Raw genomic sequence first — 26,463 nt, forward strand, 5'->3', positions numbered from 1 at the left:
ACACACATAAATTAATGTTATATGTGAATCTGCTAATTTAATTTTAAATCCTATCTTAACTCCAATAATAGTTAGTCAGTCCCACATATTTCTTAGATATCACTTTTTATATTGAGGATTTGCACATAAAATCTAAAACATATTTTAAGGGTGTAGATAGCATCAGTTACAGTATCTCAGAAAAGTGAGTACAGCCCTCACAATTTTGTAAATATGTTACTATACCCCCTGCTGCGCTGCGGGGGATCTGGATCCTAACCCTGCTGCTTACCCGCAGCAGGGCTAAATGAAAAAGAAAACGCGAATGGAACCGCATGTCCTGGGCGTCGGGCAAAACGAACTGCGCAGCCCTACGCTTAACCCCCGAATATAGGCCGCACCCCCACTTTAAAGACATAAAGTGTGGGGGGGTGCAGCCTATATTCGGGCCAATACGTCAACTCAACACACAGCCATTAATGTCTAAACCTTGGCAACAAAAAGTGAGTACACCCCTAAGTGGAAATGTCCAAATTGGGCCCAATTAGCCAATTTCCCTCCCCGGTGTCATGTGACTCCTTAGTGTTACAAGGTCTTAGGTGTGAATGTGGAGCAGGTGTGTTAAATTTGGTGTTATGGCTCTCACACTCTCTCATACTGGTCATTGGTAAGTTCAACATGGCACCTCATGGCACCTCATCTGAGGATCTACATAAAGATGGCCTAGGCTATAAGAATATTGCCAAGACCCTGAAACTGCGCTACAGCACAGTGGGCAAGACCACACAGCGGTTTCACAGGGCAGGTTCCACTCAAAACAGGCCGCTCCATGGTCGACCAAAGAAGTTGAGTGCACATGCTAATCATCATATCCAGAGGTTGTTTTGGGGAAATGGAGTGCTGCCAGCATTGCTGCAGAGGTTGAAGGGGTGGGGGGTCAAAGAAGGTAAAGGTGATGGGCTGGCCAAGCATTTCTCCAGACCTAAACCCTATTGAGTGGAAGAGGACTCCAGTGGCAACCTGTGAAGTTCTGGTAAACTCCATGCCCAAGAGTGTTAAGGCAGTGCTGGAAAAAAATGGTGGCCACACAAAATATTGATACTTTGGGCCCATTTTGCACATTTCCACTTAGGGGTGTACTCACTTTTGTTGCCAAGGTGTTAGACTTTAATGGCTGTGTGTTGAGTTATTTTGAGGGGACAGCAAATTTACAGGCTGTACACTCACCACTTTACATTCAGTGTTGTCACATGAAAATATATAAGAAAATATTTACAAAAATGTGAGGGGTGTACTCACTTTTCTTAGATACCGTATATATGTATACACACACACACATAAAAGCCCCGGTGGAAGCGTCAGCAGCGAAGGTTGTCTGCGAGCATCACAGAGACGTCCACTGGCTGGCCCTGCTAGACCCCAGACCCCAGCATATCTGGGAGGGCAGATGAGAATATCTATAACTAAGGTGCATTATGAATTAAGGCAGGGGGACTTTAAAATGGCTATTGGTTTTAACATATGCTGACTAACTGCATAATAGATATCAAAATTTTTTAAATACATGTTTATAAAAGTAAAATACTCTTTTACCATTTCACTAATGTTATTATACACTTTAATTTTAAAGAAAAAATTCACATTAGTGGAATGGTAAACAGCATTTTAGATAATTAACAACAATACATGTACATTTTAACATGTTTGGTATTTTTTATGCAGTTAGTCAGCATATCTGTTAAATACAAACCGAAATTTGGAAAACCAATAGCCATTTTAAGGTGCCCCCCACCTTAATTCATAATGCACCTTACTTATAGATATGCCACTCTGCCCCCATATAGGCCTTATACCCCCAGATATGCCACTCTGCTCTCCAGATATGCTTTATACCCCCCCAGATATGCCACTTTGCCCCCCCCCGACTTACCAATGCATCCCCAAGCTCCCTGGTGTCTAGCAGGGGCAGCCGGTGGAAGTCTGCGCAATGAGTATAGACAAACTCTGATGCTGCTCGCCACTTCTGCCGGGGCTTCTATGCTGATGCTCCGTCACAGAAGCTCCGGCGGAATTTGTTCTTAGCTGCCAAGATAACCATAGCATGAAGGTGCATAAATCCCGATTTGATAGAAATGAAATAGTAACGATGGTAAATGAAATCAAGGCTGTGAAACACCAGTCACACTCAGTACAACACACCTTCCCTGCATTTCATCTGAAATATCTGACCAACCATATAAATAATGGCTTAGATAATGAGAAGATTTTTGTTTTTAATTTTTGGCGGTTCTCTATAAATCAAATAATGATGTATTCCTTTTGTTTCTATTCACTTTTGGTTTGTTACATTAAATATACTAACACATTTTAATGAACAATTAAGAAGCATTGTATTTTTCTTTGACATTGTGGATTTTGTTTCGTACTTAAAATTAAATGTTATAATTTGGAAAAAGAAATTGTAATTACATACAATACAATTTATGGTGGCCATTTTATCAAAATAAATAAAACAGACAGAATCTTAACTCCTCAGCATCCATGTGTACTGGATAAAGATGACATAAGTGCTCGGCCGATAATACAAGATAGAATCGTATGCAATAAGATTGGGAGTACCTCAGTACACTAGAAAAAGTCATACACGGGGCGCCTGAAGTCACAATTTAGTGCCAGAAATCCTTTTTGATAAAATATGCAGATTGAAATAGAGTAAATAACACAAAAACCTTTACTTATCCTCTCACTGATTTCTGAGCCTTGAAAGTTTTGTCGTCTGCAGATTACAAATTAAGGATGGTGTTTCATCTCTGGATAAGTAAAAATGAAATAGTTCTATTTATTCCTACAGTATGTAAAGTGCCAGGAAACAGATGACCAAATACACACCAGGACAGGCTCTGCCACAGACACCCAAACAAACGCACACCAGGACAGGCTCCGCCACACCGACACCCAAACACACACACACCAGGACAGGCTCTGCCACACCAACACCAACACACAAACACAAGGACAGGGTCTGCCACACCGACACCCAAACACACACACACCAGGACAGGCTCTGCCACACCAACACCAAAACACAAACACCAGGACAGGGTCTGCCACACCGACACCCAAACACACACACACACCAGGGCAGTCTCTGCCACACAAACACACACACTTGGACAGGTTCTGCAACACCGACACCCAAACACAAACACCAGGATAGACTCTGCTACACTGACACCCACATCAGGATGGGTTATGCTACACAAAGCATAAAAAAATGCTTTCCACACTGCTTTGTTGTTTGTGTGTTTGCCCCCTTGTGTATTGATGCCCCAGCCAGGCCCCCCTTTAATGTACTCCCCCCAGACCCTTGTGTATTGCCCTATGTATCTTTGTACCCCAGCCAGCTTCTTTTGTGCATTTATGCCCCCACATCCTTGTGTATTGATTTTTATGTAATGCCCTTAGCCAGCCTCCCTCCCTCCCTTGTGTATTAATGCCCCGACCCCCTTTTGTACTGGTTAATGTAATGCTCCCCATACCTATGTGTATTGTAGTCAGCCGCCCCCTTTTTTGTATTATTTGTTGCCCCAAGGCTGCCCCCCTTTGAATATGGGTCCCCTTTCCATCTATCACCCTAAGTATTTTTTTGAAATACTTACTTTTTTTGCTGGCTTCCTTTCCCTGCAGACTGTTCTCCTCTGACATGCTCTTCTCCTCGTCACAAGGGACTCTTCCATGTGAGCCCGGCCCCTTGAGCATCCCGTTGCATCTTCAAAGGGGCGGGGCGAAGAGCCTCACTAAGGCACTGGGGGGCATGGTGTCTGCACGCCGGCCGCTTCAAAATCATTAAGTGAAATCTCCCGGTTTTCCAGGGGCCAATCCGGCCCTGCTCACGTGGGCTGAACCTCGAAGTCCAGTGAGCCATGTTTGGGTCGGGGGCACTGTGCGTTTCATTTAGCTGGGTGGTGCTATTTGGGCGCACTGTTGCCACCATTTCTATAGTCTCCCTTCTTTTAGGTATTGTCAAAATACAACTTCCATCATCCTTTGCCAGCAACTGCCCAGGAGCAAAAAGGATATGGTTATCTTTAACCCCTTCGTGACAATGGCTGATTTTTTTTTTTGTACCCTTCGTGACAATGGCTATGGTTTTAACATTTCTGCGGTGCTCTTGTTTAGCTGTAATTTTCTTCTTTCCTGTTTACTGAACCCACACAAGTTAAATACCGTATTTGCTCGATTTATAAGACGACCCTGATTATAAGACGACCCCCCAAAATCTGATTATTAACTTAGGAAAAAAAGAAAAAGCCTGAATATAAGACGACCCCAAAGGAAAAAAGTTTTACCAGTAAATGTTAATTCATGTAAACTATTTTTTTTTAATAAAAGCTATGATTGAGAAAAAATATTTTTTTTGTTTTTATTTCTTGTATTTTCCAACCTGTCCCCCAGTTACACACATCTGCCCCCAGGCTTGCCACTCCAATATGGCACTGTGGCCCATGATATGCCTTTTAACCCTCTATATGCCACTGTGCCCCATGGTATGCCTTTTGACCCCCTATGTGCCACTCTGCCTCCAGAAATGCCTTATACCCCTATATCCCATTCTGGCATTTAGGGGGTTAAAATGCATATTATGGGGCAGAGTGGCATATAGGGAGGTATAAGGCATTTCAGGAGGCAGAGTGGCATTAAGGGAGTTAAAAGGCATTGTATAGGACACTCTGCCTCCGGAAATGCCTTATACCCCTATATGCCACTCTGGCATTTAGGGGGTTAAAAGGCATATTATGGGGCAGAGTGGCATATAGGGAGGTATAAGGCATTTCAGGAGGCAGAGTGCTCTATTAAATGCCCCCTTAACGCCACTCCAGAAATGCCCTATGCCCCCATTTAACACACACACACCCTATACCCCCATTTAACACACACACACACCCTCTCTCACCCCCCTTCCCCCTCTCTCCCCTCTCAGCCCTCTCTTACCGGTGCGTCCAGCCGGGGCAGCGGGTTGACGTTGCCTTCCGCTGCAGCCGGAAGGAGGTGGAGTTGGCAGCGGGGGTTTGTATGCGTCCGTTGCGTATACTTTCCCTGGCTGTCAGAGATCAGAGTTCCCCGGTGCGGGGAACTCTGATCTCTGACAGTCGGGGAAGGTCTACGCGACGAACGCAGACAACCCCCGCTGCTAGCCACACCTCCTTCCGGCTGCAGCGGACGTTGTCTACGCGAATCGCGTAGACGTCAACCCGCTGCACCGGCAATACAGCAGGAAGCACCGGTAAGTGTGTGTATGATGGGGGGGGTGAGACAGGAGGATCCAGGTCCCCTGCAGCGGTGCGGGGGATCTGGATCTTAGTCTCCTAATCAGACCTCTATTTGAGGTCTGATTAGAAGACGACCCCGATTAGAAGACGAGGGGTATTTTTCAGAGCATTTGCTCTGAAAAAAACCTCGTCTTATAATCGAGCAAATACGGTATATAATTGTTTCAGGCCAAGAAGGGTTTATTTTTATTGTATCATATCATTTACTATAAAAAAAAAAAGTATACAGTGAAACATTTAGAAAAAATGATGTTTTTGGCAGTTTTTTTTCACACACATTTTACTTCATGTATGAATTAACAGGTCCTGGTATATGTCACTGTCACACAACCCTATATGTGTTCAATAACATCTCCTGAGTACAGTGATACCACCCATACATGGGTTTGCCTGGCTGTTTTGGGGCAAAAAGGCCACATTTGGGGCATGCTGAACTTTATTTGGTGATCCACTGCCCATGCCCTATTTAGTACATCTTTGAGCCCGGACAATTAAGTGTGCCCAATAAAACCATATATTTTTGAAAACTAGACACCCCAGGGTAATTTAAATGCTGCATTTTAACTCTTTCCACGCACTAATTCTACCACCAGCCTTAATCAAAGTTTGCAGTAGTACCGTATTTGCTCGATTATAAGACGAGGTTTTTTTCAGAGCAAATGCTCTGAAAAATACCCCTCGTCTTATAATCGGGGTCGTCTTCTAATCAGACCTCAAATAGAGGTCTGATTATGAGACTAAGATCCAGATCCCCCGCACCGCTGCAGGGGACCTGGATCCTCGTGTCGTCGCCCCCCCCCCCCCACACACACACTTACCGGTGCTTCCGGAGGTGAAGTTGGCAGCGGGGGTTTGTATGCGTCCGTCGCAAATACCTTCCCCGACTGTCAGAGATCAGAGTTCCCCGCACCGGTGCGGGGAACTCTCATCTCTGACAGCCGGGGAAGGTATTTGCGACGGACGCATACAAACCCCCGCTGCCAACTCCACCTCCTTCCGGCTGCCGCGGAATGAGACGTCAACCCGCTGCCCCGGCAATACAGCAAGAAATTGGAAGCACCGGTAAGTAAGTAAGTAAGTGTGTGTGTGTGTGTGTGTGTGTGTGTAGGGCATTTCTGGAATGCCTTATACCCCTATATGCCACTCTGGCACTTAGGGGGTTAAAAGGCATATTATGGGGCAGAGTGGCATATAGGGAGGTATAAGGCATTTCAGGAGGCAGAGTGGCGTTAAGGGGGCATTTAATAGAGCACTCTGCCTCCTGAAATGCCTTATACCTCCCTATATGCCACTCTGCCCCATAATATGCCTTTTAACCCCCTAAATGCCAGAGTGGCATATAGGGGTATAAGGCATTTCTGGAGGCAGAGTGCTCTATATAATGCCTTTTAACTCCCTTAATGCCACTCTGCCTCCTGGAATGCCTTATACCTCCCTATATGCCACTCTGCCCCATAATATGCATTTTAACCCCCTAAATGCCAGAATGGGATATAGGGGTATAAGGCATTTCTGGAGGCAGAGTGGCACATAGGGGGTCAAAAGGCATACCATGGGCCACAGTGGCATATAGAGGGTTAAAAGGCATATCATGGGCCACAGTGCCATATTGGTGTGGCAAGCCTGGGGGCAGATGTGCGTAACTGGGGGACAGGTTGGAAAATACAAGAAATAAAAACAAAAAAAAATATTTTTCTCAATCATAGCTTTTATTAAAAAAAATAGTTTACATGAATTAACATTTACCGGGAAAACTTTTTTCCTTTAGGGTCGTCTTATATTCAGGCTTTTTCTTTTTTTTCCTAAGTTAATATTCAGATTTTGGGGGGTCGTCTTATAATCAGGGTCGTCTTATAATCGAGCAAATACGGTATTTGTTGTGTGTATTTTTCTCACACATGTATTTCAGGTAAATATTTACAGGTCCTGGTATTTGTCACTGTCGCACAACACCCCAAAATGTGTTCAGCAACATCTCCCAAGTACAGTGATACCCCACATGCATGGGTGTCACGGAAGCCTCCGTGCCATGGGCTCCTGGAGGGGACTGAGTGCCAGCCTCCTTCCTACAGACTATGGGCCCTGGTAAGGATTGCCAAGTTATCCAAATCATAAGAGACTCTAAAGACTGTGAAGCTCGGAAACAGATTTGGGGTTCCTGCATTTTGGGACTGTGATGGTTCCTAGAGTCACCCTACCCCTCAGTTAATGTTATCCAGTGACATGAAGCCCTTTTGTGTGTTATTAATAAAAATGTCTTTTATTATTGCCTTATTTCCTAACCGTTTACACACAGCACACTAAGGTCTGGGAGATAATCTAATCGAGACAATGTGTATTCCTTATTTTAGTGGTGTCTGTGCCCTTTTGTATTGTTAATCCCTTTACTGCCCCTGTTGTCTCTGGTATCCCAGTATCTTGTTTTATGTTAATGTGTGTAACACACAACCAGCCGTCTGTGTCTAAAATAAATCAGTTATTCCTTTTGTTGTACCTAAAGACTAGTCTTGCCTAGTTATTTGGGTACTGGATAGCGATATCCCCTTACTTTGCTTGGGGATATTGCCGACGGATTGCAGGGAATTGTCAGATATTTTATTGTGCTGAAGGGAGAAGTCGCTCTTGGCAGAGAGGGACAATCTGAGGTCCCTGGTCGGTCCGTCACAATGGGTTTGTTGGGTTTTTTGGGGTCTAAAAGGCCACATTTGGGACATGTACTTTTTTCAAATTGGAAATTAGACATGTGGTCATCCTTCCCAGTGTGTTAATTGGGACACTGATGAACCCGGCCAATTCAATTTACCCCATTAAATCATTTATTTTTAAAGTAGACACCCCATGGGGAGTACCTGTATTCAACCTGCAAGTGGAGCCAGAGTTCTCAGGAGAGACTCTCCTGAGAACTCTTTTCAACTCCTTTATTTCTTTGAAAGGACGCGCCGCCATCTTGCGAGTGGCAAAATCTTGCAGTGGCTGTTGTGACCACACTCCGGAGAGGTCACTGCATGTCCTGGGGTGGGCGTTCGGTTTCACTGAATGCCTCGCTATCTAGGCACTTCAGGAACACCATTGAAGTTTAAACACTTTTAAAATAGGCATCCACCGCCATACAGTGTTTGGTGGATGTTGACGGCCCAGGGTGAGGCCAGACATAGCCCCTGATGCCGATCTCGGTGTTGCTGAATGCCTCGACATTATAGCATTATATATAGGCATTATAGCAACGACTTTATGTGCAGAAAGCGAATATACATCATCATTTGAAGTCATGATGTGCCCAGACCATCAATCGTTAAAGGGTTAATGACAATGTTGTTGATGATAATGACCTGGATTTAAATTATTATTATTATTTAAATAACAAGCAGCGCACCTTTCAGTAATAATTTGTGTGTTAAATGTGTTGCTTTTTTCACTTTGTAGAAGCAGCCTACCTATATCATGAGTTCTCCTACATGCACTGGCAGCATTACCACCATCACAAATTATATATATATATATATATATATATATATATATTTATATATATATATATGTACACATACACCAATATATATTTTATATATATATTGTATTATGACTGCTTGGTCAGCTTATTTGCTTCCCTGTCACACTAAGTTCAGCAGGACCGTGATGCCCTCCCTTTACCAGTCTTGTGTGTGTCATTGTTGAAGGACAAACTGTCCAAGGCGGCTGGACAAACCATCCACTTCACCTAGACATATGGAACACCACAGTACCAGTGTAGGTGGTGTAGGCACACGGGATGAAAGGAGGAGTGGAACTGTGGAAAACGGGCAGCTGGGTTATAGATCCTTCCTACCGTATGGCAAGGCTATGGATGAGCAGCACACACCAACTAACATTTTGGTATCTTTTAGAAAGACACTGGTGCAATGGATTGGACAACAGGTAGGTACAGCAGTAAAAATAGGATGGTGGTGAAAGCGGGGAAGGCGGTTAGAGACAGGGAATTGCGTTGTGCAGCACATATACTACACCTCTTTGTACGGGTACTGATGTGGAGTCTAGGCTTTCAAAATCAAAATGCACTTTCACCGCAGCATGAAGCCAAGCCAGCCTCTGAGGGAAGAGCAGGAAAAGGCAGATCTACACCACCACAGTCGCACGTAGGACGTAGTTAAGCACTGGAACTCAAACCTGGATATAATGGAGAAGATCACAGAGCTCTTTACTCCATGTCCTCTGTGTAAAACATTGGGGTTTATTGTGCAGAAGGGAATGGGCATTAATGGGGCAGGTGGTGGCCTCCCTGAAGCCATTTAGGGATGTAACCGAAGATTTACGCCAGAACATTGACACTTTTGGGCTAGGTCTTCCCTTTACTTACCTACCTTAAACATATGCATGACTTGGTGAAACAAAATTAGGTCTTTTTGGGCGATAGGTTACATGTGGAGGTTGAGAAGCTGATCAGTAGGATGATGTTTCCATACATTATTATTGTATACCTGCAAATACAGGATTTGTATGTATGATTCTATGCCTTCAGTGCTGAGTTCACATGTGAATTTCAATTGATCTATACATGCAAAGCTGGGTTTGTGTGTTGATCTATCCCTGTTATGCTATGTTTCCATACATTATTTATGTATGTAGTTAGGTAGCTTTGTATGTCTTATACATGCAAGTGCCGTTTTGTGTGTTGTTTATTTGATCTATACGTATTTTTTGGTGCGTGGAGCGGGTTCCAAGGAAATATTTGCATAGGGTCCAATTTTATCAATATAAAATGTATTGGCAGCAGGGTCTAATATTTATATCCCGTATTGGCCTGATTATAGGCCTATAATCGGGGGTTTAGCATTTTTACCTTCTCCAGGGTGTCTGGAAGGCCGTATCAGAAGACGGATAGTAGTGCGGTCTGGCGAAAATGCGGTCCCCCGGCAACGCGAGCAAAACTTTAGTTCCGCCCTGATTTTTGATGCTCAGCGATGTAGATGAGGCAGACTGGTGCAGGAAGTGGAGGTCACGTGTGCCACATCTACATCAACGTTGCAAAATTGATTAGGGGGGCAGTGGTGGCACAGGCAGGCTGATTAGGAGGGGCAGACTTGGGACAGACAGGCTGTTTCAGGGGCAGACTTGGGACACACAGGCTTTTTCCAGGGGCAGAGGAGGGACACACAGGCTGTTTCAGGGGCAGAGGTGGCACAGGCAAGCTGCTTCAGGGCCGAGGTGGCATAGGCAAGCTGCTTCAGGGGCAGAGGTGGCACAGGCAGGCTGCTTCGGGGCAGAGGTGGCACAGACAGGCTGCTTCAGGGGCAAAGGTGGCACAGGCAGGCTGTTTCAGCAGCAGAGGTGCCACAGGCAGGCTGTTTCAGCGGCAGAGGTGGCACAGGCAGGCTGTTTCAGGGGCAGAGGTGGCACAGGCAGGCTGTTTCAGAGGCAGAGGTGGCACAACCAAGGTGCTAAATGGGCAGTGGTGGCACAGGCAGGCTGTTTTAGGGGCAATGTCAATGTCTGGCTTAGTATATAGTAATAGGGGTTATGTTGCAATACCATCAATGTCTGGTTTAGTGTATAGTAGTGGGAATTACGGTGTACCATATCTGTTCAATAAGTGTTATTTAAACTTATTTAATTTATTTATGACTTAATTTATTTTTCCAGTTGACATACAGATAAAAATGTGTGAAATACATTTTCTGGCCAACAATATTTTTGTGTGGGGGTGCCACATAAAGGATCTGCCCCGGATGCCAAATACTCTAGGTACGCCCCTGTAGTTTTGTTTAGGAATCTGTTTTAATTGTGTGCAAGGAACACACTTTCCGCATTTGAAAAATCCTGGGCCTACGTGGAAATAATCCTTCTGACTCAAATCATTTTCAGGATTCAGCCCCAGCCTTGCAAACTGCCTGCTGTGGCCGCCCCTTTAAGAGGTCTGCCTTGAGTTGAACTCTTCTCCACTGCTTGCTGTTTGGTTTAGTGGTATGACTGAACCCTGCCTCCCTCACCTAAGCCTATGTCATTAATACACCTGACCTAATCATCAGGCTACCGCAAGTGTGAGTTCATTAAGTTACTTTGTCTGAAGCTATAGTTGATGACAGACTCTGGATCTGGCTCTTGGATTACCCTTTTGCCTGCCTGTTACCTTTTTAACCTGGACTGCCCATTGGATTTACCCTTTTGCCTGCCTGTTGCCTATTTGACCTGGACGGCTCCCTTTTAGCTGCCTGTTACCTTTTTGGACAAGGACTACTTATTGGGTTTAAGCCTTTTGTCTGCTACCAGTCCCAAACCCTTTTTGATTGTTACGTTGACTATTCTAACTTTATACTCCCCAGCAGTCTGTATACTTGCCATGCCTCCTACTTATGGTGAGGTGTATCTGTTTTGTTTAATATACATATTGTGAAGGAACCTGAGCACAAGCCAGGGGAGGTAGTCGGTCGGACTATCCAGCTCTGTGACATTGGTGGTAGAAGTGGGATTGCTTCCTAGACTGAGGGATACTTCCTTTCTACCAGTATTGACTGACTGGACTTTGGCCACCTTGACGAAGACATGGATGTGGCATCAGAATTCCAGGGGCTGTTCCGGGTAATCCTCTCCTGCTACACGACCGCTCTGCCTACAGAACAATACCAGGAACTGATTCACGGGTCAGTATGGCAGGGGGCCCTCCAGGAGGCTGTTATACGCCGGGGTCAGTGTCTTTCAAGCTTTGGACAAAGGATTAGAGACCAGTGGGAACTACGGATGTCATTCCTGGGACAGCAACCCCAGGAGAAACGGGTATCTAAACTTGACAAGCTGGTCCAATATAAGGTAGAGCTGGAAAATCGGTATCGTGGTCTGCAGTGGCATGCAGAGCAAGCATATTGGGGGACTGTGAAAGAATGTTCCCCAGAGGGATATGACTTTGGTGGCCTGGGATTATTATGGGATAGTCTCCAGGGGGATCTGGACTTTGGCAGTACAGTGGAGTGGTGGATTGAGGACATCTGGGATTTATAAAATATTGCTGCGACTGTCGTCTGTGTATATCTCTTATATACTAATAGGTCTTTTCTATCTATTAATTGAGAGGATCGTATGCTTTCATCCAATAGCTCATACATGTACGAGGTCACGAAGTATGGTGACAAAGCCCGTACATGGTACATGTTACCTGCACTGCTGTGATCGGCGGCTTTGCAGGATCCACGGACGCCTCACAAGTGAGGCTGGTCGAGGATTATGGGAGAAAAGCTCTCCCCCCGAAAAAAAAAAAGTCTGCTGCCAAACCGATCATGAAAGACGGCGGCGGGCTAAACTGTGATTAGGAAGCGATCGGCAATCGCTTCCTAAGCATAAATGATCTCCGATCGCCTTGTGGTTGCTCTTCAGAGCAATCACAAGGCATTCACAAGATGGCAGCGGCAACTGTCAAATCAATGAGTTCACAGGTAACGTGAAAAAAAGGCCAAATATATATATATATATATATATATATATATATATACCGTATTTGCTCGATTATAAGACGACCCTGATTATAAGACGACCCCCCAAAATCTGAATATTAACTTAGGAAAAAAAGAAAAAGCCTGAATATAAGACGACCCCAAAAGAAAAAAGTTTTACCAGTAAATGTTAATTCATGTAAACTATTTTTTTAAATAAAAGCTATGATTGAGAAAAAGATTTTTTTTGTTTTTATTTCTTGTATTTTCCAACCTGTCCCCCAGTTACGCACATCTGCCCCCAGGCTTGCCACTCCAATATGGCACTGTGGCCCATGATATGCCTTTTAACCCTCTATATGCCACCGTGCCCCATGGTATGCCTTTTGACCCCCTATGTGCCACTCTGCCTCCAGAAATGCCTTATACCCCTACATCCCATTCTGGCATTTAGGGGGTTAAAATGCATATTATGGAGCAGAGTGGCATACAGGGAGGTATAAGGCATTTCAGGAGGCAGAGTGGCATTAAGGGAGTTAAAAGGCACTGTATAGAGCACTCTGCCTCTAGAAATGCCTTATACCACTATATGCCACTCCAGAAATGCCCTATGCCCCCATTTAACACACACACACACACACACACTATACTCTCCCCCCCCCCTCTCACCCCCCTTCCCCGCTCTCCTCCCTCTCTTACCGGTGCTTCCAGCCGGGGCAGCGGGTTGACGTCGCCTTCTGCTGCAGCCGGAAGGAGGTGTGGCTAGCAGCGGGGGTTTGTATGCGTCCGTCGCGTATACTTTCCCCGGCTGTCAGATCTCTGACAGTCGGGGAAGGTCTATGCGAAGCTAGCCACACCTCCTTCCGGCTGCAGCGGACGTTGTCTACGCGGATCGCGTAGACGTCAACCAGCTGCCCCGGCAACACAGCGGGAAGCACCGGTAAGTGTGTGTATGATGGGGGGGGTCGGGTGAGACAGGAGGATCAAGGTCCCCTGCAGCGGTGCGGGGGATCTGGATCTTAGTCTCCTAATCAGACCTCTATTTGAGGTCTGATTAGAAGACGACCCCGATTAGAAGACGAGGGGTATTTTTCAGAGCATTTGCTCTGAAAAAACCTCGTCTTATAATCGAGCAAATACGGTATATATACAAATTGTATGTTCAATATATATAAAATGTTGTATTCAATACATTGAATTGGCTGGCATTAGAGATGTCCCAAATATGGGACATGGGCACAGACTGACCAGAAAATGCCCACCTTACAAAGGTGGCCTTTTACCTCCCAAATAATCCAACAAACCCATGCAAGGGGGGTATTGCTGTACTCAGATGTTACTAAACACATATTGGGGTATTTGACAGTGACATATACCAGGGGCAGTAAATTAACACTTGAAGTACATGTGTGTGAAAAAAATTACTACCATAAAGTTTGACAAAGGCTGATTAGTGCATGGAAAGAGTTAAAATACCAGCATTTGAAAAACCCTAGGGTGTCTAATGTTCAAAAGTCTATGGTTTGATGGGGTAATTTGCATTGGCCGGCTTCAAAGATACCCTAAATAGCCCAATAACTTGCCGAAAAAAAGCAAAACATAAAAACATTGAGTATGTCTAAACTCAGGACAAATAGTAGAATCTTTTTAGCAGATTAAAATAGCAGAGTAAATATTTTTCAAATAAAAGTGAGAAAAAGTAATTTAACAAAAAAATCACCACAAAATAATCAAAACTAGATATGATAAAAATAATGGTATCTAAAGAAAGCCACTCTTGTCCTGAAAAAAAAACCAATATATAATGTGTGTGGGTGCACAAAATGAGAAAATTACAGTTTAACAGCAACATTGATCGCAGAAGGCATACCAAAATTGCAGAAGCTGCAGCTATATTGGATGAAGAAGCCATTACTGCGGAGTAATAGGTTTGATTTATTGATATGTGCCCTATACATATAGACATTGTTTTTTTTCCCATGTTTTCTATTTTTTGTTTTCTTTTTGCAAGTTAATGGCGTTGACTGGGCGTGCCACACCTATTTCAAATCTCTGGAATTTCCCAATTCCTCTATTGTTCTCAGGAGTAAACAACCGGAACTTCTTTGTTAAATAAACATTGCAGTATCTCTGCAGGAGCATTGATATGTTGTTAACTGTCTTAATTAGAACTGGCTACTTATTGATAATGTTTCTTTTTTTTAAATTTATTTTCATTTATTTGTTTTTTGTCTATTTTTTTCTTATTATTTTGTGTTTCTTTTATTTTTTTTCATTAGTTTTTATGCAACCTTAATAATTATGACATTATCCCTGTCCTCACTGTGGGTTTCTCTCGCTACTCCCCCAACAGTAAGGCCTTTTTTTTTTTTTACCATCAATGGAGAGGAGTATATTTTTCATTTCTTTTTACTCCTCTCTTTGGGCCTATTTTTTTTTATCTTTGTTGTATATTTTCTTTGTTCCAAACTTAGTTGGTTCCCCATTTGGAAGGGGATCATTTCTTTTTTTAGTTTTGTTGTTTTTCCCCTACCCTTTTGTAATCAATGGAAGCTTGTGTGTGATGCTTATTATTTTGTTTCTCTTGGTTCTCTCGCTTTGTGTGCTTATACCTCCTTTACAATACCCTTCCATGTTTTTAAAATTTGATGTGTTAGGCCCAATCCCTTTATTTTTTGTTTTAGCCATTTACATTCATGTGTTCATTTTTGCTGTTCCTTATAATCAATGGTATTGAAAATAATGTCCTTTAATGTTAAGGGATTGGGCTCTTTTCATAAAAGAAGGCTATTGTTGAAGGAGGCTAGGGAGAAGCGCGTAGATATTTTGTGCATACAGGAGTCCCACTTTAAAAATGATTTTAATCCCCACATTTTTGCTAGGTATTATCCCATTCAATTTAATTCTAAGTTTTTGTCAAAGGCTAGGGGGACTTCTATTTTTTTAACAAATCATTGGCTATCAAGACTTTGACAATTATTATTGATCCTGAAGGTAGATATGTGTTATGGGTGGGTAAAGTGAATAACATAGATTATTCCATTTTCAATGTTTATTTTCCAACGAGTTCCCAATTTCAATATTTGAAAAACGTTATGCAAACAGCTATTGATGAATGTAGGGGGAGAGTGATTGTTTGTGGTGATACTAATTTTGTATTGGACCCTGTATGTAATGTCTCAAGGGAGGACTCCTCTCCCAATTCAAATTCTTATATGTCCACTGCAAAGAGGTGCTCCAAATTGTTGCAATCCAAATGTTACTATGATGTGTGGCGTCTCCTACATCCTAATGAAAGAGATTATACTTTTTACTCAGCTGGCCACAATATGTACACAGGCAGGATACAGGCTATATTGAGGAAACTGGCAGGACAAGTAAGTACAGGCAATGAGTCTCTTTGGCAGGAAGCCCTCTGGCAGGGCGCACGTCAGGAAGCCCTCTGGCAGGGAGCACGGCAGGAAGCCCAACGGCAGGAAGCCCAATGGCAGGGCGCACGGCAGGAAGCCCAACGGCAGGGCGCACGGCAGGAAGCCCAACGGCAGGGCGCACTGCAGGAATAATACAGGGCCAGGGCAAAGGCAAAGGGGACCTCACACGTTAATGCAAAGGCCCTGACTGAAGGGCAGGGCAGGTTTTTAAAGGCAGGGTTAATCCAGGTAACAAGGCCCAGCTGCTTGCAATAACGAGGTGTGGGTGCTCCAGAGAGAGAAGGGCGGCCACTAGTGGTTATAGGAAAACATGAGTGAATAATTAGTGCATAGTCCTGGCAGGCAGGGTAGATCCTGAGAGCAACTGAACAAAAAACAACCCCAGCCTTGCAGGTATAAATCAACTGAAAATCACATGTAAACTTAGCACTAAAGGTACAGTTAAAATAAATGCATGGGAACCCTTAATTGCAGGCATAGATCACAGGTCACATACCCAAAAACCCAGCTCTGGCAGCAAGAATGCACACATAGGACCTGCCCAGCACCCAGATTGGACGTATAGGACTTGTCATCTTTGTCCCCAAACAGCATGTCTCTGCCATCTTTGTCCACAGTTAATCTACACCATCTGTGTCCCAAACAGCCTGTGCAGGCTAAGAACTGTGGCTAAAAATTGTAAGTACGGACACCCTTTTTTCCACCACGTTGCTCTTTTGAGGTTACATTGAGCTTGTGGTGGTTATAGAGAGGGAGCTCGTTTTGGGAACCCTGGTTTTATTACCAATCTTTACGACCGGGGTTAACCCAGCCATGGCTATGGAACTCTGGCTCGACTACCATACAGACTATTCTGGAAATTTTCAACGCTGTCGCTCAGGGTCCCGATGTCGCGTTGACAGAGTCTCTTCTCTTGTTCCACACAGGATCCCAGTGGAGTCACGTGAATTTACATCACGTCACATGACTCTGCTCCATTCCTGCTTCCCCTGGGCGCAGGAAGAGAAGGGACGCTGTGTGCGAGCAACTCCAAGGCAGCCTTGCGGGAGTGCGCGGGATTACTGGGACCCGTAGGTACATTGTCTGATCGCCCGCTCGCACCCACAGCACCTGAAAAAAACGCCCAACGCTTCAATGTGCTCATATAGCATGTGAATAGTTTTGTGATATACTTCTGGGGCAGATGCAATATCAAATGGTAATCTCAGAAATCTGTATCTGGCATATGGTGAGTTGAACGTACACAACTTTGAACTGTCTTCATCCAACTTCAATTGCCAAAATCCAGAGGAAGCATCTAATTTACTGATCTCTTCGCGAGTAGGTAACTTAGAATGTTCTCTTTTTATGGCTTTATTTAAATCACGAGGATCCAGGCAAATACGTAATTTTCCATTTTTCTTATCTACTATTACCAGAGAATTTACCCATTCAGTTGGTACATCTATTTTTGCAATGACTCCCATGCTTTCCATTCTATCAAGCTCTGCTTTGAGTTGGTCTTGAAGTGCAAATGGCACTTTTCTGCAGGGATGTACCACTGGCGGTACCGTTTTGTCTATCCTGATGGTGTGTTCACCTGGCAGACAACCAAGCCCATTAAATAAATCACTGTATTCTTCCAATAAGCCTTCATATTCTGGATCACTTCCAGTTTGCAGCACAAGTACTCTTTTCACTAGATTCAGTCTTTCACAAGATGATAAACCTAATATTGCTTGAACAATATTGCTTGAATATTGCTTGAATATTGCTGGAACCACAATAAAGGATAATTTAAATGGCATCTTTATATTTTGTACCTGCAGTGTAAGGATCCAGTCCTCTGTTTGTTTCTCATTCTGCAGCAGTGTCTACATAGAATTCCTCCATAGCATTTTCATTCAGTGTGTGAACTTGCTTTCCTGCACTTTTGCAGCAGCGTGCAAAATGATTTAATTTACCACATTTATTACAGTTCTGTCCATATGCAGGACATTTTCTCTGTTCATGTTCAGTACCACATCTATTACAAAGCTTTTGCTGCTTATCTATATTCACTCTGCTTCCTTTTCTGTTTTGCATCTTTTTATTCTCCATTTTACTTTTTTGCTCACTCCTCAGTTGATCTACAGCGCATGTTTCAGTAACAAACTCTTTAGCTTGTGATTTAACTGTTTCAGCTGCTCTACACAATGCTAAGGCCTTTTCCAAATTCAGGTCTTGCTCTCTTAGTAGCCTCTCTCTCAGTCCATTATCTGGTATTCCACATACAATTCTGTCTTTTATTAAAGAATCTGTTAATTCTCCAAACTCACATGTTTTGCACATGATTTTTCAGCTCAGTTTCAGACTGATCAATCATTTCTCCTGGCTTCTGCATACATGTAAAAAATCTGTGGGTATGCAATATTCTTCAAATGTATCCATTATTGGGATTAATTTTAGATTATCTCCTTCTGGAAACACAAAATTACTGTACACTTCCAGTGCTTCTTCACCCACTACATGCAGAAATAATGAGGATTTCATTTTATCTGTCAGCATCAATTGCAGAGAGATATAATTCAAATCTTTGTTTAAATCTCTTCCAATTTGCAGCAACATTCCCAGTTAACTGAAGTTTTGGTGGTGGTTGCGGAGCTTCCATGTTTTCCTACCTTGCTTTTTGCAGACTGCAGCAGACTTTTTGCAGACTTTTTATTAAGCTCTTAGCAAGATGGCAGCTTGTTGGAACACTCTTTAGCAGACTTTCAGAAACCAAACTCTCCCTTCAATCCTGTACTTCTGACACCATGTTGTGTTTTCTATGGTTCTTGCAGAATAATTAATGCTGACACTCACTTCAGATGAACATCTTATTATTTAATCAGTAACAACATCACTGGTAGAGTCCTTGCTCACCTAACATCAACATGTGCTCACATAAAACCCCTCCTACTCAGGGAATCCCCTGCCTATTAAAGCAACACAGTCCTTTAATATGCACATATCACTACACCTAGCACAAAAAAGTAAGCGGTCTTATGTATCATGAGGCTGTAGCTTATAGCAACTACATGGTCAAAACTTGTTTTTCATTTGCAGTGACTCAATTGGACCTGTTACATTAGCGACATACTAAATATCAAGCATTTACTATAGATGTCGTAGTCACTCAGATCAACAAACCAAGTTGTTTGTTACATAAATTATTAGGATGCCATGATTACAGAATACAGACGTGGATGACACGTTAAGAAAAAATACTTACATTGTCCACTGTAGTTTCTCATTCTTTATGGAGCTGTATAAAGCCTTAACAAAAACAAAAGGAAACATTAATAAAAAGTACATTATAGTAACATTTGAGCAAAACATCCTTCCATGAGTAATTATAAAACTTAAAACAAGTTACAGCTATTGTGAAATGGTTGATAGTGTATACTCTTATTTATGTTGTAGTCAAAATATACCGCTGCCAGTTGAAGCTATGGGTTTTGAGGCATGTTTAATACATAGGAAGCAGGAGAAAAAACACCTCTCACTTTTGTTATTATGATGCAAATGTAGATAGTCCAGCTCATATCTGCCTCTGCCAAATGGCTAGATCATTTTATGCTAATTGTCCTTTGTTTCCCAATCAGCAAACACTGAGCGAAATCCTTATCCAAACTTGCTCATATCACTCTTCATAAATAGCTTAATTTATTAAATGTAACAAGATGAGGTAAAAACAGTAGAAATTATGTGTAGAGGAACTGAAATGATCCTAAAGATAATTGTGCTAATGCCAATGTTTTGGTTTAAAAGACTAGAAGAAATAATGTTATTATGGGACAACAGACATTCTTTAACCCTCTTTTTTTTTTTAACAATGTTTGCGCTAAACGACCAGAGCGGTTTTTGTGTTTCTATGTCTTTATTCAACTGTGATTGCCCACTAACCCATTTAGTGCACCCACACATTATATATTGTTTTTTTCAGGACAAGTACGGCTTTCTTTTGAAATAATATTTATATATGTAAACCATCATTTAATATGAAAGATTTAAAAATGTGGGAAAAATGGCAACATTTTCAGTTCACCTATAAAAACTATATATAACCAGTGAAAAAGGGGGGGCGGGCTCCAAAAATGTATTTAGGCATTTGTCCTGTTTTTTAAAACACCTCATTTGCCTAGTATTTTCATTTATTTTCAAAATATGAATGACGTGAAATAGCGGCCAGAAAAAAACTGCTAAACAAAAGTATGTATTTTTTGAAAGTTGACATCCCAAAGTATTTTACTAGGGACATTTAACACTTTTTATTTACCCTTTTAGCACCTAAATATCTGTCTTAAACATTGCAGTAAAATTTTCATTTTTTTAAAAACCCATTCTATCTGAACACAGTATTTCAGTACATTTCTTTCACTGTGCACATGAAATTACTGAAACATGAAATTTGTATTCAGAAATGCCCCACATGCATGGGTAGTGCATGTCTTTTTGGCATTGTGGGTTCAACATTTGCTGGGTCCAGGTCTCATTTGAGATACAGTAGAGGTCCATTATTTCAATTTTACCCCATAAAACGACATATTTTCAAAAACTAGACAGCTCGGTTAGATGTTAGGTTACAGTACTGCATAGTGTTAGTGATGAAGATCAGATTAGGTCACTGGCTACTGAAGTGAGACAGATCAATGATTAGTGACCAAAAAGGTCATTAATCAGTGTCACATAGCATTTTATTAGGTTACATATATATTGTATTTTTTTATATAGGTACAGTGACAAGTGACATTGATCAGTGAGACCAATCAATAATCAGTGACATAAAATGTTACTGACAAGTGATTAGGTAATAATTATGTATAAAGCTGTTTAATTAATAATTTGGTCACTTAGATGAACCCTCTCTCTTTTTACACAGTGCTACATGTATGTTTCTAATATTATTATAGATCAAATGTAGCTAGTAAGTAAGGCAGAGAGCCAAAGTGCACAATAAGCATATGGCTCAACAGCTAAAGGTCAGTTAATCCCTTAAAGACCAGGATATTCTCTGACTCTCACAGGTCAGTTTGTTTTGATTTGGTATGAGAATTACCAAATATAGACCAGATTCTTTCAAATCCAGCAGAAGATGCAGGAATCTGCAGTAAGCGGGATGCAAGAGGTGTCAGAGGTTGTGTTGTGCAGAGACCTTGCCACCATGTTGCAGGAGGGATATGTTTTGCAGCATCCCAGACTGCATTCCTGGACCAAATTCCTGAAGATGTTTCCAACAAGTCTTAAGTGTGCAGCTTGTTTGGTAATCCAGTCAAATGCAGCAACTGTATTCTTATCACTGACATCCAGGGCCGGCCTTTGGGGTGTGCGACCTGTGCGACCACACAGGGCGCCACACTCCAGGGGGTGCCGGCGCCGCCGCCGGGTCCTCCCCCGCCGCCGCCACAGGGTCCTCCGCCGCCGCGGGGTCCTCCTCCGCCGCCGCCGATGCCGCCGCCGCCGCGGGGTCCTCCTCCCCCGCCCCCTCTGCACCTAAATGAAAACATTGTTGGTTTTTTTTTAACTTTATTTAACAACCTCCATGTTAAATAAAGTTTTTTTTTTAACTTTATTTAACATGGAGGATGTTAAATAAAGTTAAAAAAACCAACAACAAAAAAAAACAACAATGTTTTCATTTATGTCCCGGGCAGGGGCGCCGAGCGGTTGCTCGTGAAGTTCTCAGCAACCGCTCGACGCCCCTTACTCTCCGTCGCGGTGCCGGCGCTCAACATGAAATGCCGGCAGGACTTCTCAAGGTAAGTTAGGATAAGGAGAAGTAGGGAGAGCAGGGGGATAGTTTGAAGGAAGGGGCAGAGGGGGGGTAGTTTGAAGGGGCAGAGGGGGGGTAGTTTGAAGGGGCAGAGGGGGGTAGTTTGAAGGGGCAGAGGGGGGGTAGTTTGAAGGGGCAGAGGGGAGTAGTTTGAAGGGGCATAGGGGGGTAGTTTGAAGGGGCAGGGGGGGTAGTTTGAAGGGGCAGGGGGGGTAGTTTGAAGGGGCAGAGGGGGGGGCGCCAGAGGAGTAGGTCGCACAGGGCGCCGGAACACCTAAGGCCGGCTCTGCTGACATCACTGCCTTTGAATCTTGGGTCCAGTAGATTTGCAGCAGCATGTATTGGATGGCAACAAAATTATTCCGGTTTCTTAATAAAATCTTTCACTTTACATTCTTCAGCAATTGTAAGTGGAGATGCATTTAGATTTTCAAAAACAGATGTTTTTTTCATTGCCATTTGTTTAGGAATTTCTGACAAAAGTACAGTGTCTGATTCAGATGCACAGATTGCTGAAAGAAATGGCTTTAGAATCTGTAGGGAGTTCGGCAGCTGAATACAAAAGACATCCTTATCAAACACAGTGTTCCTTATTTCTGGATATTTTAAGATCCTCAATTATCACTGTTGCTTGAAATGCTTCTTTGGTTTTTAACAAACTTTCAAAGGAAATCACAACTCCATCCCAGCATATTTTACTACAGAGCTTCAGTGTCACTAGTTTGTGAGTTTTTAACTTCATTAGATCATTTTTAATTCCTGGGTGTCCAGTTTCATGATGTCACTAAGAAGCAAGTTTAGTCCATGACATGCATATCCTATTGCAGTAATATGTGGATACCTGTCCATTACTATTGATGATTCCTTCTCCCCACACATTTGTCCATTCGTCTGTAAGTACTGAAAGACGTGCTTCACTGATTTTTATTTGCAGAGATTCCATCACTCGCTCATATTCTGACTTTAAAAGAGGCTTGCTAAAGGGGTGTCTGCTGGGCAAATAGCATGATGGTCTTAATAATTTAAAAGCTTCCTGTCAATATGCATTTTCAGTTATTGACAATGGCAATCCAGAAGCGTATATTGCTTCTGCAAGAGCTTGATCAATTTTCTCCTGATTTTTAGGTGTGATTCTATCTACAAATTAAGGTATTGTGTATTTTTTTGAGGCAGTAGCTTGTAAAACTTCGTAACTTGAAGACGCTGCTGGTGAAGAAACACTTTGTGATGGTGCAGCTATTACTGAAGGAGCAGAAATAGTGTTTCTGGAATGGGAACTATGGAGGGAAAAACTACCTGTACTTTCATTGCTATAATGGCCCTCATCATTTAGTTCTATAAAGTATTTTTCTTATGTCTTTAGGACACTTCTGGCAAGTTTACTGGGTAGACTCAGACTATAGCATACTAGGACATTAAGTTGTAATGGGGAGAACATTAATAAGAAATATTTAGATTAAGGTTATAAAGAGAGAATCATTTTTCAGACACATTTTACCTCTCACCTGTCAATTAAGGCCTAACTGAGGGGACAGAAAAAAAATCAACTTCTGTATACCAACAAGATGGAGACCACAAGCAAACTAAACTGAAGCCTTTTTCCCTGCAGCGCTCCTATAGACAGAAATGCATATTGCTCTTATTTGAGAACTGAATTCTCAGTATTTGTACTCAGGATTGGCTTGTCTTCAGGAGTAATGATACTCATGTAGTGATTCATGTAATATAGCTTGAATGCTATGTCATAAACATTATCATTGTAAAAGAAGAATTTCCATACTGCATTTTGTTTCAATTGTTTTTCCAAACCTTCCCATCCCTACTCACACTTGACTTGAACATGCTTATGAGAATACCTGCTCTGAATGCTGCACGAGAAAGAATGTAATAATCATACCTGGGAACTTCTTGGCTCCGGCTACCAGGAGCCTTCCATTGTGGGACGCAGCCAGGACTGCACACTGACGTGTCAAGACCCCGCTCCCGCGACCAGGAGGATTCAGGTCTTGACCCGGAGAACCGGAGGAGCAGGGCTCACCCGACAATCTCCGGGTCAAACCCGGAGAGTTCCCAGGTATGGTAATAATCATATGTTTAAGTGTTCCTGCAGAAAACCTTTGCTTTAAAAAATGATGTATCCCTACTCAAGGCAGCTGGGACCATAGTCACCAAGAAAACAATTGGTAACACACTGCGCCGTGAAGGACTTAAATCTTGCAGCCCCCACAAGGTTCCCCTGCTCCAGAAAGCATATGCTTGCCAATGAACATCTGAATGATTCAGAGGAGAACTGGGTGAAAGTGTTCTGGTCAGATGAGACCAAAATCGAGCTATATGGCATCAACTCAACTCGCCGTGTTTGGAGGAGGAGAAATTAACCCAAGATCACATCTCCACCATCAAACATGGAGGTAGACATATTAGGGGGGGTATAAGGCATATCAAGGGGGCAGATTGGAAAATAGGGGGTGTAAGGCATATCTGGGGGGCAGAGTGGTAGATAGGGGGTATAAGGCATATCAGGGGAGGAAAAGTGGCATATCAGGGAGGCAGAGTGGCATATTGCAGTGACTCAATTGGAGCTGTTACATTAGCGACATACTAAATATCAAGCATTTACTATAGATGTCATAGTCACTCAGATCAACAAACCAAGTTGTTTGTTACATAAATCATTAGGATGCCATCATTACATAATACACATGTGAATGTCCATTTTTCCAGTTTACCTAAATCATTTGCCATTTGGTTTATCCCTCCAGAAACACCAACCCTGTTGCAAATCTTTGTGTAATCAGCGAAAAGATATACCAAATTATGGGATCTAAACTCACGAGATTGCAGTTTATTAACAAGTGACCAATTATTTTAGTCAAAAAAGCAATATTAGTTTGTCATGATAAAACCCATGCTTTTAATCTTGAAACCCATGTGGCTTTGGATGCTTTAATATAGTTTCCATTAACATGTTGGCCTGTAGTTGCCCGACTCCTCCCTAATGCCTTTTTTTTTTTTATTAAACGGGCACCACATTCGCTCATTTCCCATCTTCTGAGGCTACTTCAGGGGATTAGCTGAAAATTTAGAATGAGAAATTTAGTAAAAATAGCAAAAAATTGAAAAAAAACACCTAATTGTTTTTAAATTTTACCTCTGAATCCTCAAAAAATTAGGTAAAGTGATAGAAAATCCACTCCAAGTTTATCAATTCAGGTGTCCTGATTTCATAAATACCTAATTTATATAGATTTGCTATACTTTCCCAGCACTTATAGGGAACATACTATAAGGTGTAAATTTTTTGTAGAATTTTTATGCTTATGGCTTAACAGGTTTGGGGGTTGTGAACGGGTGCCGGAGGGTTATACTGGGTAGATGTTATGGTAGGGCAATGGTATATATATATATATATGTATATATATTTATTTTTAAACAAATGGTTAGAGGTCCTCTAATTTTCCGTTAATTTAATTTCAATTGGTCTATACGTGCAAAGCTGGGTTTGTGTGTTATTCTGTTGACCTATACCTGATATGCTGTTTCCATACATTATTATTATGCATACCTGCAAATATAGGGTTTTGTATGTCTTATTCAGTTGATCTATACATGCAAGTACCGTTTCATGTGTTTAATCTATACCTGAACTACAGGGAGTAAAAAAAGAGGTGTGGCTTAGTGAATGGGGATGACTACGCGGAAGAGGACCTCGCAATGTCACGGTAGGGTCAGGAGTGAAGACTACACTGACTCCCACTGTCTTCGCTTAATCTGCAGAGTCAGTGTGTCAAATATTTTTTTTTTATGTGGGAGTGGAAAGAATGATTGCATGCTAGGGAGCGTGGAGAGGGGCCAAGGAAATGCTTGCCTAGGGTCCAATTTATTCTATATAAAATATATTGGCAGAATATTGGCAGTCTAATATATATATATATATATATATAATTGAATAAATACAAAATAGATGGAAGGGCTTCCTTTGGGTAAAGTGAAATATATTGGAACAGCTGCTTTCAAAACTTCAAACACAAATACAGAAATATAATAATGGTGGGAGCGTTAAGGAGGTTGAGATTCCTCATGAGACTAGTAGTGTATTATGATGTATATATAAAAATGGCAGGAATTATATTAAATATACAATTGAATAAAATTTGACATAAGAAATATGTAAAATTCAACATAATTGGTTGTACATATAAATATCAGATACAATAATAATAATAAAACACATGTATGAATTGTTTCCTCTTTACAATTTGTTAAAATGCAATTTGGAAGAAATCAATGAACCTGATGCTCTTCGCCGTCTAGATGTGGCTTCTTCAGAGGTATGAAACAATTGTAAATAGATAAATCCTGCCAATATAAAATTGAATAAATTCACTTTGTGGTTTAAAAAAGGCAGAGTTGGTTCTAAAATTGAACCAAAATATCAGCTGCTTGTTTTTTTTTTACGGATCAAATTTAATAACAATAATGGTGGTCTGTCTTTTCTTAATGAAGTAAATAAATACAAAATTTGCAATACATAC

The 26,463-nt window shown here is 42.1% G+C and overlaps 1 protein-coding gene across 1 annotated transcript in view; it reads right to left on the bottom strand.

Annotated features, from left to right (window-relative positions):
• PSD (pleckstrin and Sec7 domain containing) overlaps nucleotides 1–26,463 on the bottom strand; it is a 250,839-nt gene that overhangs the window by 27,561 nt on the left and 196,815 nt on the right. Inside the window, exon 11 of the mRNA XM_053450936.1 lies at nucleotides 19,388–19,431. Within this exon, the coding sequence (XP_053306911.1) occupies nucleotides 19,388–19,431 (44 nt within the window). The remainder of the gene's footprint in view (nucleotides 1–19,387; nucleotides 19,432–26,463) is intronic.

The sequence above is a fragment of the Spea bombifrons genome, chromosome 11 (assembly GCF_027358695.1).
Source record: "Spea bombifrons isolate aSpeBom1 chromosome 11, aSpeBom1.2.pri, whole genome shotgun sequence".
Classification (NCBI taxonomy): Eukaryota; Metazoa; Chordata; class Amphibia; order Anura; family Pelobatidae; genus Spea; species Spea bombifrons.